The sequence below is a fragment of the Colossoma macropomum genome, unplaced genomic scaffold (assembly GCF_904425465.1).
Source record: "Colossoma macropomum unplaced genomic scaffold, Colossoma_macropomum, whole genome shotgun sequence".
NCBI lineage: Eukaryota > Metazoa > Chordata > Actinopteri > Characiformes > Serrasalmidae > Colossoma > Colossoma macropomum.
Genome location: NW_023494804.1, coordinates 11,080,786 through 11,105,478, shown reverse-complemented (window position 1 = coordinate 11,105,478; position 24,693 = coordinate 11,080,786). Strand labels below are relative to the sequence as shown.

General features: G+C 38.9%; 2 protein-coding genes across 2 annotated transcripts; one reads left to right on the top strand and one right to left on the bottom strand.

Moving 5' to 3' along the window:
- The first annotated feature begins 71 nt into the window (after positions 1-71).
- On the top strand, positions 72-13,126 carry ddx56 (DEAD (Asp-Glu-Ala-Asp) box helicase 56). The gene is made up of 14 exons (XM_036594757.1): positions 72-181; positions 1,123-1,284; positions 1,429-1,583; positions 1,683-1,853; positions 2,074-2,164; positions 4,081-4,322; positions 5,727-5,873; positions 6,898-7,011; positions 7,104-7,198; positions 9,917-9,990; positions 10,085-10,174; positions 10,257-10,362; positions 10,471-10,568; positions 12,496-13,126. The coding sequence occupies exons 1-14, from the start codon at positions 125-127 to the stop codon at positions 12,559-12,561; spliced, it is 1,668 nt and encodes a 555-aa protein (XP_036450650.1). The 5' UTR covers positions 72-124; the 3' UTR covers positions 12,562-13,126.
- Positions 13,127-14,041: 915 nt separating this feature from the next.
- Positions 14,042-22,269, bottom strand: ykt6 (YKT6 v-SNARE homolog (S. cerevisiae)). The gene is made up of 8 exons (XM_036594758.1): positions 21,983-22,269; positions 21,253-21,399; positions 21,042-21,124; positions 18,211-18,311; positions 17,445-17,549; positions 17,265-17,330; positions 16,309-16,410; positions 14,042-16,015 (listed from the first exon to the last, which is right to left on the bottom strand). Exons 2-8 carry the CDS (start codon positions 21,354-21,356, stop codon positions 15,980-15,982), a joined length of 597 nt encoding a protein of 198 aa, XP_036450651.1. The 5' UTR covers positions 21,357-21,399; positions 21,983-22,269; the 3' UTR covers positions 14,042-15,979.
- Positions 22,270-24,693: the final 2,424 nt, after the last annotated feature.

The window sequence follows — 24,693 nt, the reverse complement described above, 5'->3', positions numbered from 1 at the left end:
AACAGAGTTAACATCACAATTTGAACGAAAAACTACTCCAGCTGGTGTCGCTGCTGCTTCCTCAGACGAGCCGCTCTCATTTCAGCGCCCCTCTTCAACTCTCGGAAACCCACGTGGGAAGAAGATGGCAGCCGACAGGCTTCAGTTCCACGAGATGGGCTTGGACGATCGCCTTTTAAAGGTACTTTTCTGGCTTAATTAAATGTTTGGCGGTTTGTAAAGTGTGGTCCGTGTCTAACTGGTGATCCGCTGTCGAAAACTTATTGTGGCGCCCATGATCAGCTGAACATTTCTGACATTTTACCACAACAGTGTTCACTAAGATGTAGTGGCCGAGGCTGAAGTCGGCTTCTTATTTGCCAGCTTCTTATTCGAATTTTCCCGTTCCACCTTAAATGATGCAGCGGCTACACCACTTAAGGTGGAACGTGAAAATTCGAACAAGAAGATGATTTTAGCGTCGTATATAGTAGCTAGTTGATTAAAGTAAGCTAGCTAGCAGTGCCCATATCCCAGTTACCATTCGCTGTGTTTTTGTTCTCACCTGACATATTCGTTAATTATATATAACGATAGAGCTCATACATGTTCTTCTTTATGGAGAACTCCTCCTATAATTTTTTGTACAAAAAACGGCTAAAATGTCAACAGTCATTAGTATGGTTTGATGCGAAATGCTCAGTTTTAGAGAAGCTTACTTAGAATTGTTCACAGTGGTGGTGATGGGAACCAGACGTCTGAAGAGTTTATAAAGCCTCTAAAAGCTCCATCACAGAAAGTTATTACATACATGGTTATGAAAACCCTGCCTCATGTCTAAGATGTTGTTTTGTGACAGTGATGAAGTTTTGGTCTTAAACATACTTTAAATCAATTTGTTTTAATCCATTCATGGTGGAGGGATACATGCAGGGTGTTGTCAGGCAAAATAGTCTCCAAAGAAAACTTATTTTTATCAGATTTACCACTTTTTAACCATCGTAAACATTACATATAAAAACTGAGAAGGCACGTGTAGTATAGTTTATTGTTGCCAGGCTACTTTACTGTACTCCTGGCTGTCTTTTTTTTTCTTTTTTAACTTGATGTCACTTTATTCTTATTTTCTGTCAATCCTATCAGGCGATCGCCGACTTAGGATGGGCTGAGCCGACCCTTATTCAAGAGAAAGCCATTCCTTTGGCTCTGGAAGGAAAGGATCTTCTAGCCAGAGCTCGAACAGGTTCAGGAAAAACAGCAGCGTATGCTGTTCCTGTTATCCAGCGGATCCTTACCTCTAAGCAGGTAAAACGTGGCTTTTGTGTTTGTCACACTTTCCACATGGTTCTTCCCAAGCTTGTTGAGAAACTCCATTGATCATAGGATTAGTCCATAGGATGTCAGGCATCAAATGAATTAGTGGATGACAGCATCTTGTTTTTGTGGCAGACTGTGCGGGAGCAGGCGGTCAGAGCTTTGGTACTGGTTCCTACCAAAGAACTGGGTCAGCAAGTCCAGGCCATGATTCGTCAGCTCACTGCTTACTGTGCTAGAGACGTTCGGGTGGCAGACATCTCGGGCAAAACAGAATTATCAGCACAGAGGTCAGTCCACCTTAAAAAAAGTACATTTGATTAGCTGCTCGGAACGTAGTTGTATAGATGGTGTTTGCGTTAATGTTATGATTTTGTGTGGTACTTTAGGCCCATTCTGATGGAAAAGCCTGACATTGTGGTGGGCACACCATCTCGAGTGCAAGTCCACATTGCTGCCCAGAACTTGGTGCTGCACTCCTCTCTGGAGATGCTGGTTATAGATGAGGCTGACCTACTCTTCTCTTTTGGCTTCGAGGCTGACCTTAAGAGCCTCATCTGGTGAGTCTTTCAAACCTTGGTACCCTTCACAGCTTTTAATAAGTGCAAACAGTAAAATCTGGATTGAAGTCTCGAATGTTGTTTCTGTTTTTGTCCATCATTATAAAAACAGCAAATTGTACAGCGTCAGAAATCGCATAAGCAAGTCTGTTTTAGATTTTACTTATCTCAGTTTGAGACATGAACCAAGTCTAAAGCATGGTCATACTTTCCTCTACAGTCATTTACCTAAGATCTACCAAGCTTTCCTTATGTCTGCTACATTCAACGATGACGTTCAGGCCTTGAAGGAGTTGGTTCTACACAATCCTGTAAGTAAACAAGTAGCATGTTTTGGAGCCGTTCTTGCAGTCAGACATACACTGATCAGGGAATAACATTATGACCACCTCCTTGTTTCTACACTCATTGTCCATTTTATCAGCTCCACTTACTATATAGGTGCACTCTGTAGCTCTACAGTTACAGACTGTAGTCCATCTGTTTCTCTGATACTTTGTTAGCTCCCGTTTACCCTGTTCTTCAGTGGTCAGGACCCCCATGGACCCTCACAGAGCAGGTACTGTTTGGGTGGTGGATCATTCTCAGCACTGCAGTAACACTGATGTGGTGGTAGTGTGTTAGTGTGTGTTGTGCTGGTATGAGTGGATCAGACACAGCAGTGGTTTTAGGACTGGGCTTGGATTTTTAAACACTGTCCACTCACTGTCCACTCTATTACTATTTATTTACTCTATTTATTATCTAGTTCACTCCTACCTTGCCAGTCCACCTTGTAGATGTAAAGTCAGAGACAGTAGCTCATCTGCTGCTGCACAGTTTGTGTTGGTCATCCTCTAGTCCTTCATCCGTGGTCACAGGACGCTGTTGGCTGGATATTTTTGGTTGGTGGACTATTCTCAGTCCAGCAGCGACAATGAGGTGTTTAAAAACTCCAGCAACACTGCTGTGTCTGATCCACTCAGACCAGCGCAACACACACTAAAACACCACCACCACGTCAGTGTTACTGCAGTGCTGAGAATGATCCACCACCCAAATAGTACCTGCTCTGTGAGGGTCCATGGGGGTCCTGACCACTGAAGAACAGGGTAAAAGGGGGCTAACAAAGTATCAGAGAAACAGATGGACTACAGTCTGTAACTGTAGAAGTACAAAGTGCACCTATATAGTAAGTGGAGCTGATAAAATGGACAATGAGCATAGAAACAAGGAGGTGGTCATAATGTTACGCCTGATCGGTGTATTTCGTTATATTATTTAAAATAAATGCTCCACTCTTGCACTGTGTGATGATTTTTTTTACAGAAAGTAATGTTTTGGCAAAAAAAATCCTTTCACCGTATAATTAGAATCAGCAAAGATACATTTGATGTTGGACATTTTTCCTTAGTTTTACACTGGAGCTACTCAACTAAATAAATACCTAACAAGTAAAGGACGCTTATACATGAAAGGAAGCTTCACGCAAACTGGAATGCTGTGTTTAAAAGTCGCCGTTGAAAAAAACGTTTTCATGCCTCACAGCAGGACTGGCAGCGGTGACTGCCTGACCAGTCACTTTCATCCCTGCTGTCGGCATGGGGACAACCACACTGACGGATCCTGGTTGTTCCGATAAACAAGACTTTTTTTTACAAATGTTAGAAGGATTTGTTTGTCCTCTGCATCCTCGCGAATGGTACTAACATCTCCAAAAGCAGCTGAGATGAATACTGCGTTCGAGTGGTGTCAGAAACTGGGAAATACCAATTTTCCCACTTGTAAATTGTGCTTGAAAGGCTGACATATTTGTATTTACAACTGGTAAAGTCACGATTCTAGATGATTCACAAGTTTACATGATACGACCTTTTACATGACTGAAAAACGCTCAACTTGCAGTGGATGTGAAAAAATGTAAACCTGATACTCTTCTATGAAATCTGTGTGCTTTTCAACACAGCAAAAAAAGTAGGATATGTATTGTCCAGACTTTCATGCTTTCTTTTTTTTTTACCTGTTTCTCAAGGAATTTTTGGTAAGAGGCCACATCCTTGCGGTCTTGGCTGAAGGCCAGTAAGGGCTCGAAAAGGCTGCTCGTAAGCATGCCTTTGATTGCCAAGATGAAAAATGGCACACGTGTCCCTCGTGTACATATGCAATTATGGTTTTAGGACTGGGCTTGGATTAAATAGTGCCAGGATTCTGCCTTAAAAATCCTATTGATGTCTCCTCTTCTTTGTAGGTGACTCTGAAGCTACAAGGCTCATACCTGCCAGAGAGCTCTCAGCTGCAACAGTACAGTGTGAAATGTGAGGAGGAGGACAAGTTCCTGCTCATTTACACACTCCTCAAACTGGGCCTGGTGCGAGGCAAAACGCTCATCTTCGTGGGCTCCCTGGACCGCTGCTACCGACTCAAGCTCTTCTTGGAGCAGTTCAGCATTCCTGCCTGTGTCCTCAACTCTGAACTGCCTGTTCACTCAAGGCAAGTACTTACAGCAGCAATAGATGATAACCGACCGCTAGACTACTGACAGTGCAATTGAAGAGTTACCTGTTCTACACTACCATTCAGAAGGTTTGAATAACTATCAAAATAATTTGTTATTTCATTCAGTTATAATTTACACAAGATGATTTATTTAATATAATGTTTTTGAGAACATCACAAACTAATACAGTGTAAAGATCTATTTACAATGAGTTGTATGCCGTGAGATTTTATCAGTACTTTCTAAATCTTTAAAATCTTCATTCTCAGTGTTATACAGCTTTGTCAGTTATTATAGAATCATCTACAGCTCTGTTCATCTGTCTTAACTTTTAAATAGCTTCTTGCAATTAACTTAAGTTAGAGTGGTAGAATAATGCATCCTTTAACAAATAACAAATTGGTTTTATATTGTGGAAAACAGCGATTCAGAACATTAAATGTTTTCGTGCTTGATTTGAAAATGCCAGCAGTCCTTAATATTTTTATAAGAACAGATTATGGAAAACAGACCTTTCAGGTTACATCAGGAAATGTAAGACCTGTAATAGATTTATGTAGAGGTGGGCGATATGGCAAAAATGTAATCATGATGCTTTAAGATACATGATATGTCACGATATATTTTTTTCTGACATTTGATAAGTTGGAAAAGACAAAGGAGTGCCACATAAAAAAATGAAAAACTATCAAAACAATAATACAAATAATTTGTTTCCTGCGCTGCACTAAATTCAATTAAATGGGCAGTTTTGCTCTCTTTGTAGTCAAACATGCAGTTGGGAAGTGTTTAAGTACCAGTGATGTCCATGACATGCTCAGAAAAGCATACAGAATGTGACAGAATTTTTCATGATAATAGTAAATATTGTCATTGCCCTGCCCTGCCTTCTCTTATTAAATTAGAAAGCTCTACCTACCTTATAGATTCACTATGTAGATGTACACACTTCTCCAATCAGTTGATCAGGTATGCTTCTGCTTCTAATGAAAAGTCGCGGCCATACTGCCCCTTTGCGGATAAGGCCGGACACTCCTGCTCTACCTCATTATTCATTGGTGGACCATTCTCACCACAGAGTGTCTGCCCTGCAAGACAGTGGTCAACCACCCAAAAATATCCAGCCAAGAGCAGCTTTGTGGTCAGAAACTGAACATTGATGAAAGGCTTGAAGATATGACTAACACAAATTGACAGATGAGCTCCAATCTTTTAACTGTGTACTAGCAAGGTGGAGCTACATGGTAGAGGTTTCTAGTAACGCAGCCAGTGAATGTATGTCAGCCAGGTGCTGGTGACCAACCTGTGCAATATCAGTGTAAACTTTATGGATTATTGCTGTCTTTATGCAAATATGACAGCTTTTGCACACTCTGAATTTTCTGTTTAACTTCTAGGTGTCACATCATATCACAGTTCAACCATGGATTCTATGATTATATCATAGCCACAGATGAGCAAGGGCTTGAACAACCAGCATCCACTTCCCAGAGTGCAGAGGCCAAGGGGAAAAGGAAGAAGAAGAGCTCGGCAAAAAGCAGAACGTATGGTTGACCAGACAGTCAGCACCTATAGAACAACATATTGCATACACAGTTCCTTAACATTATAATATACTCTATATGGCCAAAACTATGTGGACACCCCTCCTAATTATTGAGTTCAGCCACACTTATTGCTAACAGGTGTAGAAAATGAAGCACATTGCCTTGCAGTTAGAAGAAAGGGTCGTACTGATAAGCTCAGTGGCTTTAAACGTGGCACTGTCGTAGGATGCCACCTTTGCCACAAGTCAGTTGGTGAAATGTCTGCCCCACAAGATCTGCACTGGGCATCTGTACATGCTCTTATTAAATTGAAGTGTCTAGGAGCAACAGCAGCTCAGCTACAAAACAATAGACCTCGCAAGGTGGCAGCCGAGTGCTGAAGCACGTAGCACATAAAATCGCCTATCCTTTGTTACATCACTCCCTACAGAGTTCCTAACTGTCACTAGAAGCAACAACAGCACAAGAACTGCATCTCAAGTGCTTCATAAAATGGGTTTCCATGGCCAAACAGCTGCAGGCAAGCCTAAGATAACTATGCGCAATGCCAAGTGTCTGCTGGAGTGGTGTAAAGAATGCCGCCACTGAACTCTGGTGCAGTGGAAAGTAGAGTTGTATGGAGTGATGAATTATGTTACACTGTCTGGCAGTTTGATGGACGAATCTGGGTTTGGTGGACGTCAGGAGAATGCTGCCTACCAGAATGCATTCGTGCCAGCAGTTAAGTTTGGTGGAGGAGGGATAATGGTCTGGAGTTCTTTAGTTCCACTGAAGGGTAATGTTAATGCAGCATATAAACACATTTTACACAATTATATGCTTCCAGCTGTGTTGCAGCAGTTTGGTGAAGGCCCTTTCCTGTTTCAGCATAACTCAAAGGTGTGATGGTCAGGCGTCTACATACTTTTGGCCATATTGTGTATGTTTCCTAAAACTATACATTTTCAAGGATTTTTTTTGTGTATATAGATATTAATGAAATGTAGAGATGTAACTTGCGCATTGCTTCTGTGTCTTTCAGAGGCAAAGATAAAGAATATGGTGTGTCCAGAGGTGTTGACTTTCAGAATGTGGCGAATGTCATCAACTTTGATTTTCCCACCTCTGTTGAATCTTACGTCCACAGAGTTGGCAGGTGAACATGACCTTCTTTTACTCCTTCAAATCCGTTGATTATAGTAAGGAAGCTTATTGCTCACGTCTTTGATTTCTTCATTTAATCGACAGAACCGCTCGAGCAGACAATCGTGGCACCGCACTGACATTTGTGTCCCATTCAGAGCTTCCTTTGCTGGAGGATGTTGAGAACGCGCTTGCTGGAGGTAACACACGACTGAGCATTTAATGTTTACTAAATTTCACTCTATACTGTTGTAATATAAATTACCATTATACACTATATTATTGTATATTATATAATGTTGATCTGTATTACTTGAAAGCACTGAAGCTACAAGGATAATTGCTAACCAGTAGTGAAAACTTGTACCCCTGCAATTAGCATTTATCACTTAGGAAATGATCACAGACTTGCCTTAAACCACACTGAGATGATAAAGTGGCTTAAAACCAGAGTTTAGAGCTGAGAGTGTTTTATGTAGTATTCTGCATCGCAGCATAGTGTGCCTGTCCTTTTGGTTTTCAGGTTTCCGGTTATCAGTATTCTTTAACTACAATACCCAGCATGCGTTACGTATACCGTTCATATAGCCAAATCCCTGTCAACCAATTCTAACTGCTCGCCTAGCTACCGATCTGTGGGCTAATAAATATAACCAAGCTATCATTAACGACCTTAAAGGCCTTTACACAGATTTGTGAAATATTTGGACACAATTTTTCGCATCTAAAGTATACACACTGGACCGGATGTGACTTTTGGAATTTCACCATGTTTTATTGCACTGCAAAAGAAATGGGCAGTCTTGCCTGTAATCTTGCTCATGTCGGTTATTTAGATTTTTTTTTAAAATTCTGTTAATCCTTTTCCCACTCTGTGTTCATATACTGTCCTCTTAAAAACGTACTACTGCGCGTGTAGTCACGTGACTCCACCACGTCAACCCTGCGACATGGAAGCTAAGGCTATGTTTACACAGCAGGTAAAAGCGGCCCAAATCTGATTTTCTAACCAAATCCAATTTTTTCGTTTGGCTGTTCACATTAACTTTTAAATGTGATCTGTGTGCGGCATCAGTCTGAACAGATCAGCTCCTAAACTGACCTGCATGCGCAGAAATACAACGCTTCATGCGGCTCATCCAGAAGTAAACAATCCTGACTATGAACGAACTCCATTCGCTCCCGGAGCTTTCAGTTTCATCTCCGCCAGTGTCACAGGGGTCATCATGAAGCTTCACTGACTGACAGCTGGGCTCATCAATCAGAATGTGTGAGCTCGCTATAAAAAGGGCGCGTTATTCGGCCACAGTCACTTCTTTGGTTCGTGTCTTCGGATTCTTTAATCTGTGTTTTCAGACTTTTAACTGTTCTTTGATGCTGCAGCCTCGCTGTCCTACGGCTGCGTTCGGCCATTTCTTCCAAAATCACAGAGGGGTTTTGGATGAGTCTCTTCTAATTTATGCACAGAAATATCACCCCAAATGTTTATTAGGTCTCAGCAGCGCGAAATTATGACGAATGTAGAGTTGGATTGACGTAAAAGTCAAAAGCATGAATTCCAATCTGGCTGTTGAGATGATTTACATTAAGATATGCAGAGCATATTTACAGTACAAACCTTGTCGGTGAACTATGAGGGGAAAAACATCAAACAAACAAAAAAACCAAAAACAAAATAATCGTTCATTAATCGTAATCGAGGTAAAACATTAAATTAATCCTGATATTGATTTGAGGTCATATCGCCCAGCACCGGCAACATATATCAAAATATATATATTGGCAGAATACATATCAGCTATATCAGAAAAGGTCCTTTGCTCCTCACAAAAAGTGCCATTGAGCAGGATGCTATCGTCTTTGGTAGCATGAAGAGCTTCATCACTTCATTTTGAAGCTGAAACTTTAAGAGCGTCCACATTTAACTCGGCTGTTTGTAGCCCAGTTTGAGCTGCTTTTGGAGATTTTGATCCCTTTAGCATTTGATAAAAAGTTCTTTTTGCTGGAACACAGCTGCTCCATCATCTTGGTTGTCGTCATGACAATGCCAGAGATGACGTTGATTGGTCAGGGAGAACTCATTGCTGATGAAAATTTGCAAAAATTGAACAGGGAGCGAATACAGTCTGAAAAAATCACATTTGGTGTGCATGATGTCACCAGTTATAACTATGCTCAAATCATTTACTGTCTTCCGAATAAATCACAGTGTGTAAAGGCCTTAACTCTTACTTCCATCATCAAACAAAATTGCAAACAGTGATTCTGTCTTTATTCAGTGGAAAATGAAGGCCACAGATTTTTTTTTATTTTTTTTTACCCTTTTATCCAGAGAAAAGAAGCTATTATATAATATAGAATCTAGTATCTATATTGCCCGGTAGTGCATGTTGCTAACTTTAGCTTTGTTGTCCACCTCATCTGATAAGTCATTTGTTGTTTGAACAATCCGTTCTCTAAACTGTAATGATGATTTGAAGAGAATTACCACATTTATATGGCTGCAACAAGATCTTGACAGCAATATTAACTGTCTGCTTTCCTTCTGCATTCACCAGCTAACAACAAAAAAATTCCACCCAAAGCAGCTGTAGTTTTTCAAAAGTTCCCCACCTTCAAGATACATCATCAGAAGGTGGCCTTCCTAGTCTTTAAACCAGAAAATCACACACTATAGCCCATGTGTCAAACACAAGGCCCGCAGGGCCAGATCAGGCCACACAATCCTATCTGGCCGCGCAAAAGTATTTTAATTTTCTTAATTTTTTTCTTCTCTGTGCTATTAATAAGTGTATACGTCTTTACATTAGCCATGTAGCTCCGATACAAAACTCAAGAAGCAAATATCACACACTAAACGTTTTTGTTAATTATAATTATTTACATTGACTGAACTTTTTTCCTCCTCTTTTGTGCAGACAATGCGGACTGTGTACTGAAGCCATATGGGTTCAAAATGGAGGAAATAGAGGGGTTTAGATACAGATGTCGGGTATGATGACTACACATACAACCATTTTACAACGTAATGTACAGCAAATTCTTTTGTTCGTTTTCACTGATTTGAGTTTTGATTGGGCCTGTAGGATGCCATGCGCTCTGTCACCAAGCAAGCTGTGAAGGAGGCCAGATTAAAGGAGATAAAGCAGGAGCTGCTGAACTCTGAGAAACTGAAGGTTAGTGTAGTTAAACTATACAGTTCAGTTATTTTTAGAAAGTTTTTTTGAATGGCTTTAGTGAAATTTTGATCCTATCCAGACATACTTTGAAGACAACCCCAGAGATCTGCAGCTGCTACGTCATGACAAAGACCTCCATCCTGCTATTATCAAACCCCATCTGAAAAACGTGCCCGATTACTTGAGTAAGAGATTATTACTTATATAATAAAAGTCTGTACATGTTGTTGTACATGATGTTACTGGTGCATGAAGCATTTAGAAAGGTAAATTTTCTCTCATACCTGCTTTAGTTCCACCCACGCTGAAGAATATGGTGAATCCCCTCACACGACGAAAGAAGAAGAGGCTGAGGCACAATCCAAAGGGAGCTGTGAAAACTGCCTTTAAGGTGAGACAGAAATCCCCCAGGAAGAAAAGCTACTGGAACACCAAATTTTAGTTGTGTTTTTTTGACGAACAAAAGTTTGATGTAGTATATAAATAATGTTAATGGGACCATATCCAACACTTTACATGCTTTTTTTTTTTACTTTGAGGTTAAACGTTGACAAAACATCTGTATGGTTTATGTACCAAAAATAATCCATAATTCATTTTGACAGGGTCATTTTCCAACCTTTCTTTATCCCTTAGAATTAAACAGGATTGTTGTTTACAATTGAGATAAGATAAACAAGTTCTGCTCAAGAACTTCATTCAAAAGACATTCAGATATGGAGTCAAAAAGGGTCAAAAAGATTTTGAGCTTGTAAAACGATATTCACAAATGTACTGAAATTTGTAGTTGTGTTTGAGCAACTACATACACGGAAATCAAATGGCGTGCAAATCCTGAACACCACCGACGGACACAAGTGACGGCGGGAGGAGGACGTCAGCCGGCAGAGAGGGGGCTGACGACGATGACGACGGCCACGAGTTCCCGCCATAAAGGCGGGAAGCAACTCCCGAGCTCGGCTGCCCGGGTCGAACGAGAGGCAAATTAAAGTGGCCTCACTGCTGGACCGGACTGCAAAGTCAAATGTCCATAGTTTTTGTTCTATTACCTAACATGTACACACACTACTAGAATCAGATACCGAATATGGCCACATATGCCCTCTGTCGAAGCGCCATTAAGAGACGGGGACCAAAGCTTAGTCTAACAGCAACCAGTCAGGGTTGTGATCGGAAAGTCAGACTTTCTGATTGGAACAGTTCAAGCTTTCCCATTGGTCCATCAATTTGCCGTCAAAACAGGGTCAAAAATCCGTACTTGTAAAAAGAGCTTCACACAGAAAGGGAGAGGTGTTCATGGGTTTGTACTGTCACACTTGAAACTTCAGACTTTTCATGAAATGTAATGGTCTGGCACAATGTAAATTATTTGAGTAGAACACATTCACAACATTTCATTTACAAATTCCAATCTTTTTTACACATTCAAAAATTCTTTTTATATATTCAAAAAATCTTTATACATTTGTGAATTTGATTTACGTGTATGTAGTTGCTCAAACACAAATGTACTGAAATTTGCAGGTGTGAATATCGTTTTACAAGCTCAAAATCTTTTTGACTCCATGCTCAGAGCTGAAACACTCCCTAAAACATGAACAGGTGGGGCTGAACTGCTGTGGGCTGAATAGGTGTGTGTGTGTGTGTGTGTGTGTGTGTGTGTGTGTGTATAATTAATTAAAGAGTTGGATCTTATGATCTCACAAAAACATTGACTTCAAAACAGGCTGTTTTTGCAGCATGGTTTAATAGAGGGATTGTATGGATTGGATAGTGAATTGTATGGTTTTAAACGTTGACAATGTTTACATATTACTTCAAATTTGTTTAGTTTAGTATTAGTTTAGAAAAACACAGGGAGTTTGTTTTTCCATGATTTTTTTTAATTCATTGATTTGTGATGCCACAAAACATTGTTACATATCAGCATATGCAGCCTACAGCAGTTTACCCCACGCATTCACACTGAAGTTATAAGGAGTGTTTCAACTTGGACTGCTTTTTGAATGAGGCACAATACAGCAAAGCCAATCAGAGCAGAGCTCAGTCATTTTATATCAGTGTTAAAGGCACCGAAACCAAAACAGCCTCTTTTATTGTAAGGGATTAGAAAATGGTTTTAAAAAAATTGAATTTTGGCTCGTAAAACCACACAAATGTTATAAGTGGGTCATAATCATTCACTTATTGCAGATTATTTAAGAAAGTAAATACACATCCACTTTACAGAGGGTTTATTTTTTTATGATGTAGTCAGACAGAGTGCCTTCTAAAGCTAAATATCCTGAAAGGTCTCCGTTCTCTCCTTCGTCTTGCAGAAGAACATCAGAGGCAAGAACCCCCTGAAGAGTTTCCGCTACACAGGAAAGAAGAGCCAAACCTAACACCACTGGGCTGACCAGAGCCAAAATCCTCTCAGCGGCCTCCAGCGCTGACTGCAAGTTTGGTCTCTACAGACCAGTGGAGACACTGGGATGTCACTGTTTAATCATTACCATGAAAAGCTATATGGACATTATTATTAAGTGGACACTCTTCTTACTGAACACAGGCAAACCAAGGACTGAGCTGATAATTAAGTGCCTAAATGATAATTTAGCTGTGAGGCAAATCAGAGGACAATGAACATCCCCACAGAGGAAAAAGCATCTCCACGAAGGAGCTCCAATATTTCTAAGATAACTTGTACAGAGAAAAGGCTACCAGAAGCCAGTTAGCAGTGTACAAAAGAGTTCATGGAAACTCTCAGTATTTCTTATATGAGGAACATGTTCAGTGTTGGGTTTAATTTATCTGAGCCCCCAAGTTTTGTCAGCCCCTCTCACCAGTTGTTCCCCACAGTGGAACCATGTCAAACTAATTCAGTCAAAGATTAGGATTTTTTTTTTTTTGATTGTGCCATTGAGATCTTGTTTGTCCTGCTTTGGAATAAAACAAGTTCCCTCTCAATTTGCCTTTTCATTTCATGGTTCAGACTTTCTGCATTTTATAATTTGAAATATACAATTAAATGTTTAGCGTTCCTCAAATGTATAGTATTGCATTTGTTAATTCAGTGTTTCTCTATTTCAAGCAACTGTTGATCATGATATTTATACAGTACTGTGCAAATGTTATTGAAAACCTTTCTCTGGGTAACGTGTGCTTCTGCTTGTATGCAAATTTAGAATAAATATGTAAACATTAATAGAGTAAAAACAGTAACAAGAACTTACTGTTTTAAAACAACACAATTGATATTTTATGACCAGGTTACCAGATTTACTTTAATGAAGCACTGATTAGCCAAACAAGGTACTGGATAATAGCTACAAATACTGGGTTGCTACAAGGAGAAGTTATGAAATGCCTAAACAAACATGCTGCTTATTTTAATGTTATTTGTGTTTATTCTAAAATTAGTGTTATGGTGAGCAAATACACACAAACTTTAATTTTCTCAGATGCCTGAAACTTTTACACAGTACTGTATACAGTACAGAATTATTGTAAACTGCATGGAGAGATTTAAGACTTGGAAATGTACCTTCTAATCCCAAAGACAGCAAAAACTAAAAAAAGCTTTTTCTAACCTTGGTGTTTGTTTTGATCCCCCACAGTTACTCCAATTACATTACATGAAACTTACATTCCTACCCACAATTAGAAAAACTAAGACTTCACAAGAGCTAAGAATCATCGTCATGAAGTGCTGCTTATATATGCCACAACTGCCAATTACATTTGAGGAAAGTTGATCAGTAATGAATCTAATTGATAATATAATTAGATATTATATACCACAGTGTGTAAAAGCCCAAGAAATTTCAAATAAATAAATGTTTTCCGTCAGATTAGACTTGCCCAGAAAAAAAGCTCCAGACAGATTCAGCAAAGTGATGTTATTTAGTTTTTACAGATTGCAAATAACTTCCCACTAAATACAACAGCAGTGTTAATCATACATTGAGTACATCGAGACGAGTAGGATTAAAAACTACATAGTACAAAGCTGATTAGTTCTGCGTTGAACTCCATGAAAGACATTACAGTATATTTAATGCCAAATATTAACCAACATGTTGCATATAAATACAATTAATGAACATGTAAGAGGAGTATACTTTGCAAAGTTAGTTTTATACACAACTACACATAGCACTTTGCCATTATGGCAAGTTAAGATTGAATGAGCTAGTGAGGATTTGGCAATTACAAGAAAGGCACCTCAAAAGGTCCTCCAGAGCACCTCGTCACTCTTGACAAGGCAAATACACCGTCATTTATACAATATAACCCTTACGATGCGTAGGGACACACAGAAGCCACACAAATCGAGCAGTAATTCTGCATAAAATACAACACCATCGGATCACTAAAACATCAGTCACTTCTTTTACGCCAAGGAATCACAAGCATACTCACAAAATAAACCCCAACATCTAACAGAAGTGTCATTTAAGAAGTGTGTCTGCACTAAACACTGGAAAGTCAAGAGCCTTGATCGTTTCTCCATGATAAATGATCGAATGAGACTTCAGTTTCAGGAGCACACACTGTTCTCTCAGAACAGTCACAGTTCTCAGGATGCTCCAAGTTAAATGCATCTGAGAAATGAAAGTGGGTATCACATTGCATGTAGAGTATTATCTGCCAATTCTGCCAAAAAAAACAAAAAGAAGAAGAAATAAACAAAAATATATGAAGACTAAGACTTAGTGTCCAATGTGATTCCAGTCCAATCACTGTTAGCAAAGAGTATCCAATGCTGTGCAATGCATCTTGGCAGGCCCGGTCAAAAAAGTAAAGCCCAGCATTTGACAGGTCCAGCTTAGAACAAAACTACAGTGGCCTGGCCTGTCCTGGACATCATATAGTTAGCAGATGCCACCCGAGGGAAGCGGGGCTGATTTCACAGCAGACCACACTTTAAGGCTTTAGCAAAACACACCACTATCTAAGCATAATCACCACCAACTTCTGTGTTTAAAACTTGATAAGTGCCAAGATAAACTAGGAATGTTCTATGTGAAAACACAGCAAAACATTTTTTTTAATTTATGGGTTAAAATGTACAAATACAACAGAAGAGAACAGCACGTTGTTCTCTCTTTCACATTTATTTCACATTTCCAAAAGATTTTATTCATACTTTAGACCTGGTCATCATTAATACCCTTCAGCTTTAAGAGGATTTGGTCACCTCAGTGCTTGCATCCCCAGCAGTTAACCTAATCCAACAAGACAGCATGTTGAAAATTAATAATAAAAAAACTTCATCCTACCTTTTCACTATGCTTTACAAGAGGCTTCCATCCAAAAAGCTGAGCAAATAAAAATGTCCATACTTCTTAAGGCTAAATGAACAGTCTAACTGAATGCACCTAAGATCAATACACAGCCACCTAAAAGTAAGGCACAGTGGGGAAGTATGACTTGACCCTCTATTTTGCGCTGCCCATTTTCTATCCCAAACCAATTTAAGTCAGACCCTGAGAACACCACCTAGGTTAATCAATGGAACAATAAAGAAAAAAAAGAGCGAAGTAAGTGTGGTGGAGTCTGAGAAATCAGCCCCCTCTAACCATTCGGGGGAAAAGCAAAAACGAACACCTAAGTCAGTGATTTTCTCCATCCTCAGCACTCAATATAGCCCCCTGGGGTCTCTGGAAGGACTGTCTGCTCTGTGTCTCAGCCCAGGCCAGGTGAAAGAGAGGAAGAGAAAGAAATGAGAGAGATAGAATAAAGAGGAAGGACAAAGAAAGGCTGGCCCAGGAGACTTCGTAATAACCCAGTCCGTCATAATGTGATCATCACATCACATCACATCACCTCACAGCAAGAGTTCTGCTTCCGTGCCTAAATGGAACAGAATAAAACACGCATAAAAAGATCAATATATTGAATGATTTATATATTAACATAACAGTACGATCAGAGACTTAGTCAAACCAAGCAGTGTCAACACCGCTTGCAATTAATGAAAGCAAGCCTTGCTATCTTGACATGATATTAACCGCCAAGTTTAGCTTTCATTCATTTTTAGCCATTTTGTTTACTCCTCCACACTGTTTGGGCAAGCTGTCATAGTGAAACCAACCAACTATAACAAATTCAGTGTTATCTTGTTGCTCACAGCTCACTGTACTAACCGTTTTGTAAAAGGCTTTTGATTGATTTCCCAGATGCTCTGACTTCTGCACCAAATCATCCAGCTTTTCACCTCGTTCCAAAAGAGACTCCATCGTGTTGTGCTGTGGAAGGAGTTTCAAAGTTACAGACATCTGTTTTTACAAATTATACAAAGTAATGACGAAATACACACCCAGTACTCATGACTTCTGCACAAACATACGTAGAGGTAATACTATGATTACGATTCAATTGAAATATTTATGTTGTCCTAAGGTCAACCTGAAATCAAAATTGACCTTTTTGCTGTTAGTTGATGCCCCTTTTTATTTATCTTTTAATTTCCACCAATTTCCTCCTCAATTTAGACGTATCCAATTCCACCCACTAATTAGGACTCCCCCAGTCACACGATACCACCAGTGCTAGGAGGACAAAAGCCAGCACAGCCGTCCTCCGAGACCTGTGAAGCCAGCCATCACATCTTTTCGAACTGCCACTAACACAACATCACGACATCTGAATGTGCTCGGAGGAAAGCGCCAACCACCAGTTCTGTTATGTCGGTGAGTGACTGGGGAGACAGAGGACCATCCTACCCACCCAGAGAGAGCGAGGCCAATTGTGCTCTCTTGGACTCCCGGCCACAGATGGCTTTAGATCGAACTCGCGATCTCCTAAAAACAGGGCCAATGCTTAGATGGTTGCATCACTCAGGAGTCCCGATCATATCACTTAAAAAAATAAATTCTTGACTACTCAAATTTTCCATCTAAATATAATGACTTTTGCCCATCTCTAAAACATCTTCTGCTTTTTGGTTTTGTTCCCATGCACATATAATATTAATCAATAATATATTTAACCTAATTCCCACCACCCTCACCTATCACCCTCCCTGATACCTTGTTTCACTCAGAAGGAAAATGCGCTGTGATTTCTGATTCACATTGACTTTAAATATCTAGTTTCTTACCAGAATAATTTTGGTTTCATCCAGTTCAGCCTGTACTTTGGTCATGGCATCCGCTTCACGTGGGTTCTATGAACGACAGATGAGGTATAATAGAAGAATTCCAATGAGCTTAGTGATCTCTATTTTACTCAATATTTTATAGCTCAAACTGACACAACATTACATTTTCACACATTTTACCTGATACTTGGCCAGATAGCTGTCCAAGGCTGTGTACTGAACAGTGGCTGGTGAACCAGAGGGCCAGTCTATGCTGTTTACCTGACGGGAGAATTCATCCAACACCTGCCAAAGAACAAAAGGCGTTGAAAGAGCAAGCTGTCACTTGACTGCACTACCACACTATTTAGGACCTAACTTTTTAGAAAGCTCTTATCATGTTAATCATTCTGATTAACTATTATGTTCGGGTCACTACATGACAATGGTTATACTGTTTATGGGTTGTATTGATCCATGCCATCTAATTTACCGGGACAATTATGATTTTTTTATTTTTTATTTTTTTTATAAAATAGCTAATATACTTTTTTATTATCTTATTTATTTACGTTTCAATTATTATGATCAATTATGAAGATGGAGATTATTATATCGTATATAATGGAAAATGAATATTAAACAATAATGTAGTAAAATCTATTTACACATTCCCTTTTTCACATCCATAAAAACTCTAGGTCAAGTGTTCTTACTCTGGCTTGCATCAATCTTGGTTTAACAAATTTAAGTTCACAGTTTTTTCCAGCTACATTTTACATATTTTACATATTTTTGACCCAAATATAACACAAGTTAAGCCTACACACATCAGCACAACTGTCATTTAACGCAGATTCCTTCTTCTGTATACAAAACATCACTAAGCTATTTTTAATACTGATCATTTTCACAACAGTGCATACATCCTTAAACACTTTCCTACCACACACAAACACAGGCTCACCTTATCAAGCAAAGTGAAGCACACTCTGGAAGGGTATTCATTGTCTGCAATCACTACTCCACTGAGGTTGTCGTTCCGGACGTACACATGACATAGATATTCTGTGGAAAAGACAATCAATGCTCTGCATCTGTTAAACTGTACTAAAGGAAACACACTTACAGCCTATGCTGGGTTTGTACATACATTCATGCAAGTTGTTGCATAAACAGCCATTGCAGAACCAATAACATCAACCGCTTCTTTTGTTTTCCTTTAAAGACTTACTAGATGGCGTCAAGCTAAATGACGCAGGCACAGTTTACAATAAATGGTAAGGGATACACCAACATGGGAATTGTGGGGCCCATGCACATTTCTGATATTTTAATATACACCGCCCCTCCATAATGTCTCTGTGGTCCAGTTTCTTAAAATATTGTACTCACAGCACTTTTATACATAACCCATCCCCATTTCAAGGCACCATAATGTTTGGGACACAGCAGTGGCATGCACAGTAAATTAGACATGCTTAGTATTTTTTTTTGCATATTCTTTGCACACAAAGACTGCTTTAAGTCTGCACCTCAAACATCACCAGGTGTGGAGTATGTTCTCTAGTGACGCTCTGCCAGGCTTGTACTGCACCATCTTCAGCTCCTGCTTATTTTAGCGGGCAGTCCCCTTAAGTTTTTTCTTCAGCATTTAAAAGGAATTCTTAATTGAATTCAGATCAGATGACTGACATGGCCAGTCAAGAATTTTTTGAGGTTTTAGCTGTAAAAAACTCCTTTGTTGTTTTGGCAGTATGTTTGGGATCACTGTCTTGCTGTAGGATTAAGTGCTGTCCAGTGATTTTGAAGGCATTATACTAAACGAAGCTGATGTTTTTATACACCTTAGAATTTATTTTGCTACTGCCATCAGCAGTTACATCATCAGTGAAGGTAAGTCAGTACCTGTGGTAGTCATACAGAACCAGGCCATAACACTCCGCCACCATGTTTCACAGATGAGGTCATATGGTTTTGAACTTGGAGCAGTTTTTTTTTTTCCACACTTTGCTCTTGCCATCACTCTGACACAAGTTAACCTTGGTCTCATATCCACAGGACCTTTTTTCAGAACTCTGCAGACTCTTTTTTGGCAACTATAATCTGGCCATCCTGTTTTTGAGAAAAACTAGTGGTTTGCATCCTGCAGTGCAGCCTCTGTATTTCTGTTCATGAAGTCTTTGGCAGACAGTAGTCATCCAGTGGATTGCCTTCTGAAGACTGTTTCTGATCTGATAATTTTGGTAAGCATAAATTTTGTCTGATGTCTCATTGTTTTAGTCTTGTTTCTCAGGCTTATAACTGTGTTCCTTGACATTTATTGACACAACTTTAGTCCTCATGCTGCCAAACAGCAAAATCAGCCTCTAAAGATGACCAAAAGCCTAGAATCAAGACTAGATGGTAAAAGCTTGTGAAGACTGTAAAGCCTTTTGCCCCAAACATTATGGAGGACACTGTACATATCCACTCATGCTGATACATAAACATTTATAAAATGTAGAAAGTGGGACTAAATCTACCTGGATTAGCATTACGGAGAAATAAAACATTTAGTTCAGTCAAGTTACAAACGCAGCAAAATAAATAAAATGCCGATATTTTTGCTCAGCATCCCAGCATCACCTAAAACCTCTGCTCTTCTAGAGTACAATAAATATCACATCAATTTAAATAAAATATTAATTTGAGATACTAGTCTAATGCTGGACTCTGTCCAATGCTGATAGTTTTTAAGCAATAATCTGTTGACGCAAATGTGATTCTGATATTATTGTGCATCCCTACATCCAATGGATTAAACATGTAAAGGTGGCATTTGAGTAAGATGAGTGTGTCACCTGGGGCTGTCGCAATTAATCGATTAAAAAAATGTACCGATTTCGATGCATCTTCTCGATGGACTGCCAATGAGTCTACAGTCTCTACAGAGGCTGACAGATACACCCACTCATACACATCCCTGTCCCACACACAGATTTTTCTTCTTTTAAGCCTTTTAAATGCTTCCTAGTTTATCCATTTCCAATAAAATATGTAGATTTTTTAAAGGATGCATATGTTTGCTGTGATTAAGTTCATTTTTATTTAACTAGCTTTTAAACTCTGATTACTAATCATCAAAATAATCAGTAGATTACTCAATAACTTACAGAATTGACCGATAGCCTAAGATTTATTTAGTCCTCCTCACTACAACCTGAGTCATGCTCATGTACTGAAAGTGTAAATCTGTCAGTCATGTCAAACTGTATCACTGCCGTCATGTATGAAACAAACTTCAGGTTCATAGAAAATACAACTTGCAAGAAACTCACTCGCCCTGCAGTGATTTTGTTGTAGTCCACATGCTAGAATTACTGAGAAGACATGTAAAAAATTTAATACAGACATCTCCCTGATAAACTGATCCAATCTGAATAGAGCTCAAGAGGAGGAAAACATGGCTATTAGACCGATAAGAAGACAATATTCTTAAAAGAGGACAGCAGTATTTATGTTACTCCAGGGTCCACTTTGGACTGCAGATTCTGATTAAAGATTATGAGAACACTGAGAACACTGTGGTGGGCAATGATAACAATGCATGCCACAGTTTCTGAACCAAGACAGTCCATAGCTGAGGAAAAGCAGCTGGCCAATTTGTTGTTCTAATTGCAGTGAAACTATCAGCTCAGTAATTTGCTCTTCCAGTTACAGTGAAAGTAATGACCAGCTCCGAATGATGACAGCTTCCTTAGCCAAAGCGTAAGCAAAGCCAGCGTAATGCCTCAGTGTTATCTGATCTGTACAAACCTTGTTCTTTAACTGATGCACGGCTTCCTAGTGATGAGCGCTCAACTATCAGGGCACTGGTGAACGTCATGAATTCCTGTACACTGTTAGAAAGGAATTTTTAAAAAACCTCATCAGACATTAGCAATGAAGCAAACAAGCTTTCCATTTCATTTGTGCAATTTCATACCGCCTTTTGTATTTTCATGGTATACAGTAATAGGGTGCTTACCTGGACCTCTGAAAGAAACTAAATGAAGACAGGTCATATGCTGCCTTCAGCAGGTTGGCCTTGGTCGAGCCTTTGTACAGGACACTTAAACTGTAGAGCTTCATGGTGCTTTTTATCTTTGCTTTGGAAGGGGGGGTATTTACAGACCTGAAATAGGACACAAATATGACTCACGCTGATGAGTACTGACACATTAAGAAGATTAAGTGCACTTCAACATCATTTTCTAGCCCAACGTCCTCTTCAAAAACCGTCACCATTATTATTAGCGGTCTGAAAATGTTTAACCAAGACTGCTGTACAGCTAATCTTATCAGCCTTCAAATAACACTTTGTCTGGCGTTCACACAGCCGCTAAATACAAGGATTAGCTGGTTAGCATTTTAGCATCGCGGGTCGCGTAGCTACACGGAGACGTGTCATATAAGCATAGTTAGCATTCAAGGCGAGGCAACGAGCCTGGCTTCCTCCTCACCAGCTTCTTGTTCGAATGTTCCCGTTCCACCTTAAATGGTGCAGCAGTTACATTCTGAGGCTCAGAGGGGCGCAGACTGTAACTGCTGCACCGCTTAAGGTGGAACGGAAAAGCTGAACAAGAAGCTGACTTCATCTTCGTGGCGAGGCAACAGGCTACCTCAGATTATTTTCACAATGGAGTTATTTTGCATTGCTAATCTTACGCTAAACACAATAGGCTTGTCATGACGTTTAAACGTGAGCCGAGTCTTACCTTTCACGTCTGAGGAGAGAAAGTGTAGCTGAACTGTTACGCTAACACCAAACAGACAGCTGCTAGCCGGCTAGTTAGCTAACTTTCGTAACTCTAATATTGCTTTCTCAGTAAGAGATAGGGACAATACATACTTAAAACACCGGTTTAATAGACTGTATTACAGTCACAAAAGCGCTACGGACGACAACACACGCTATCGCCAGATTTTTTGTTCCGGAACTTGACTGCTAACCTGGCTAAGCAAACTGTTTCGTCTGGAGAAACTGAAAATGTGTCGGCAACGTCCCGGCTCTGAGGAGACTTCAAATTAAAAGCACGTGAACGTACGAACAAAAAACAGAAAAATATGTATGGCACTTTCCATTAAAAGAAGCTCATTTTCTGTATCGAAACTCTTTAAAATGTACCTTTTCTTTGGTGTTTTTGACAAAGTATTAATCACCGTCAGTGCTTAACGTTCAGAAAATGTTATTTTACCACCCCAGGCTGTCAAATCAAATAATATATGAGCTACTTTCACCATAAAAGAAAGATCTGTGTGTTCAACGCTGTTATATTCCCCATTTAACTGATATTAATGCAGTAAAACCATATAAAGTATACATATAGCAGAAGAGGGAGCTGAAAAATGTTTTAATAAAAATATTTTAATTCCAAATTCAGATTTTTTTTTCAAGCCATTTTCATTTAATTTTCATTAAAAAGCAACTGAAGGTTTAAAAAATGGGTAACAGGGTTGCAAGTAACAGTGTTGGCGAATTTGGCCTAAAATAATGCATGCTAACTACTTAAAAATATAAATATATGTCCTTTTTTCTAACAATAACTTTTTCTAATAATAACTTTTATAACAGGGTTGAATGGTCAAGCTTTACCCATTCAACCAAATCACCCTTTTTGTGTGTAAATTAAGAAAATAGAATGAAAATACATGCTTGTCTGATCTGCAGAAAACAACAAGATGATGCAAATTCCTGTATATATCATAAACGATGGAATGTTCCATTTTTTTCGGGGGGACCAAGTTTGGGTAACAGGGCTGCACATAAAATGTGGGACTTGTTTTTTTGTTAAATTAAATAATTAGGGAAAAATCATTCTTTAAACATTAAATTTCTTGGAACTTTCCCAAATGACGTCGTAATTATAATGGCAGTGAGGTGGGGCAGTCCAATATCACCATATTAAAGGTGGACACAGACATTTCAAGTGTTTTGTTGAGTATTTAAATCATTATGATAATTAATAGTTTTATTTTAAGTTAAAATACAGATTTCTAAAAAACCAACAGTCACTTTATTGCTTTTAAAAAGGGAATGCTTCATTGAGTTGAACTCTGTTGATAGAAATTGCTGTACTTTATTTGTCTTAATTACTTTATAGTATATGAGTTGTTAATGCTGTTAAAGGGGGCATTTCACCTATTGAAATATTCTGCATAATTCAATTGCTGATATGTCAAGAGTCATGCAGAATGGTTTGATGTTAAATTGTGCACTGTGGATTTGGAGAAACTTACCAGCTCAGATTTCTTTGCAGTGGTGGTGATTGGAACCTGGAGTCCCAATATCTACACATATACAGAAATTTACTATTTGAAAACGATCAGTTCTTGTAATGTATGTAATGTTGATAATGGTGAAATAGTGGTAAATCTGAAAAGAAAAAGTTTTCTTTGAAGTTTGTCTTTACTTTTCCATTTGATGACCTTTTATTTAGGTAAAACATATAGAATTGCCGTTGTATATGAATGTGCTATATTAATAAACTTGCCTTGCCTTTGGGCACTATTTTGCATTACAGTGCCCTGCATGGATCTTTCTGCCCTGAATGTATTTTTAAAAGTGCATTTTAGGCCAAAATGTCTCCAAACTTTTTTAACTGTCATTAAACAATGTGTCAGGCATTAGGCAGCAAACTCTTAACCATTTTATATAATATAATAAGGTAATATAATAAGATAATATAATACGATTTTTGAGGAAGATGTCTGGTTTCCATCACTACTGCTGTAAACAATACTGACTCAGTGAGTTTCTCTATAATGGAGCATTTCACACTAAACCACTCTAAATGACATTAAGATCTAATGCTTGAAATAAATAGAAATTTTGAAAAATTTGAGGAATTCCACTTAAATGTATTTAATAAGACCAAATACTAAAACTGAGTTCACACATTTTTATTAGAAAAAGCTTTTAATACATGACAAATACAAAAGAAGTGCACTTACGTCATTTGAAGACAAGGTGGATAGGCTCATCTTTTTACTATTCTTTAATAGTGAACCATATATATTTGTTTAGACTTTCAGTTTTCTTGAATATTGTTTAATTCGACCAATATCCAATGTGTTAATACCCTCTGTTCCACAGAGAGAATGTGCATATTTCTATAGAGGTCTAAAGGCTTGTAGGCAAAACTCTGCAGTCACTGAAGTAGAATAAAACACTGCTTAGGCTGAAAAGTTCAAAGCATTTGTATCCATTCTCACAATGGAGTGATACACTATATGTACAAAAGTATTGGGACACCTACACGTTACACCTACAGGAGATTTTATGACATCCCATTCTAAATCCATAGGCATTAATATGGAGTTGGTCCCCCCTTTGCAGCTATAACAGCTTCCACTCTTCTGGGAAGCTTTCTACAAGATTTCAGTGTGTGTCTCTGGGAATTTTTGCCCAATCGTCCAGATGAGCATT

Coding starts and splice junctions, on each gene's coding strand:
- ddx56 (XM_036594757.1), top strand. CDS start 125: ATGGCAGCCGACAGGCTTCAGTTCCACGAGATGGGCTTGGACGATCGC. Junction 182..1,122: donor TGGACGATCGCCTTTTAAAG/GTACTTTTCTGG, acceptor CAATCCTATCAG/GCGATCGCCGACTTAGGATG. Junction 1,584..1,682: donor ACAGAATTATCAGCACAGAG/GTCAGTCCACCT, acceptor GTGGTACTTTAG/GCCCATTCTGATGGAAAAGC.
- ykt6 (XM_036594758.1), bottom strand. CDS start 21,356: ATGAAGCTCTACAGTTTAAGTGTCCTGTACAAAGGCTCGACCAAGGCC. Junction 16,411..17,264: donor ATGAAACCAAAATTATTCTG/GTAAGAAACTAG, acceptor CTCCTTCCACAG/CACAACACGATGGAGTCTCT. Junction 16,016..16,308: donor CAAAAGCCTTTTACAAAACG/GTTAGTACAGTG, acceptor TGTTCCATTTAG/GCACGGAAGCAGAACTCTTG.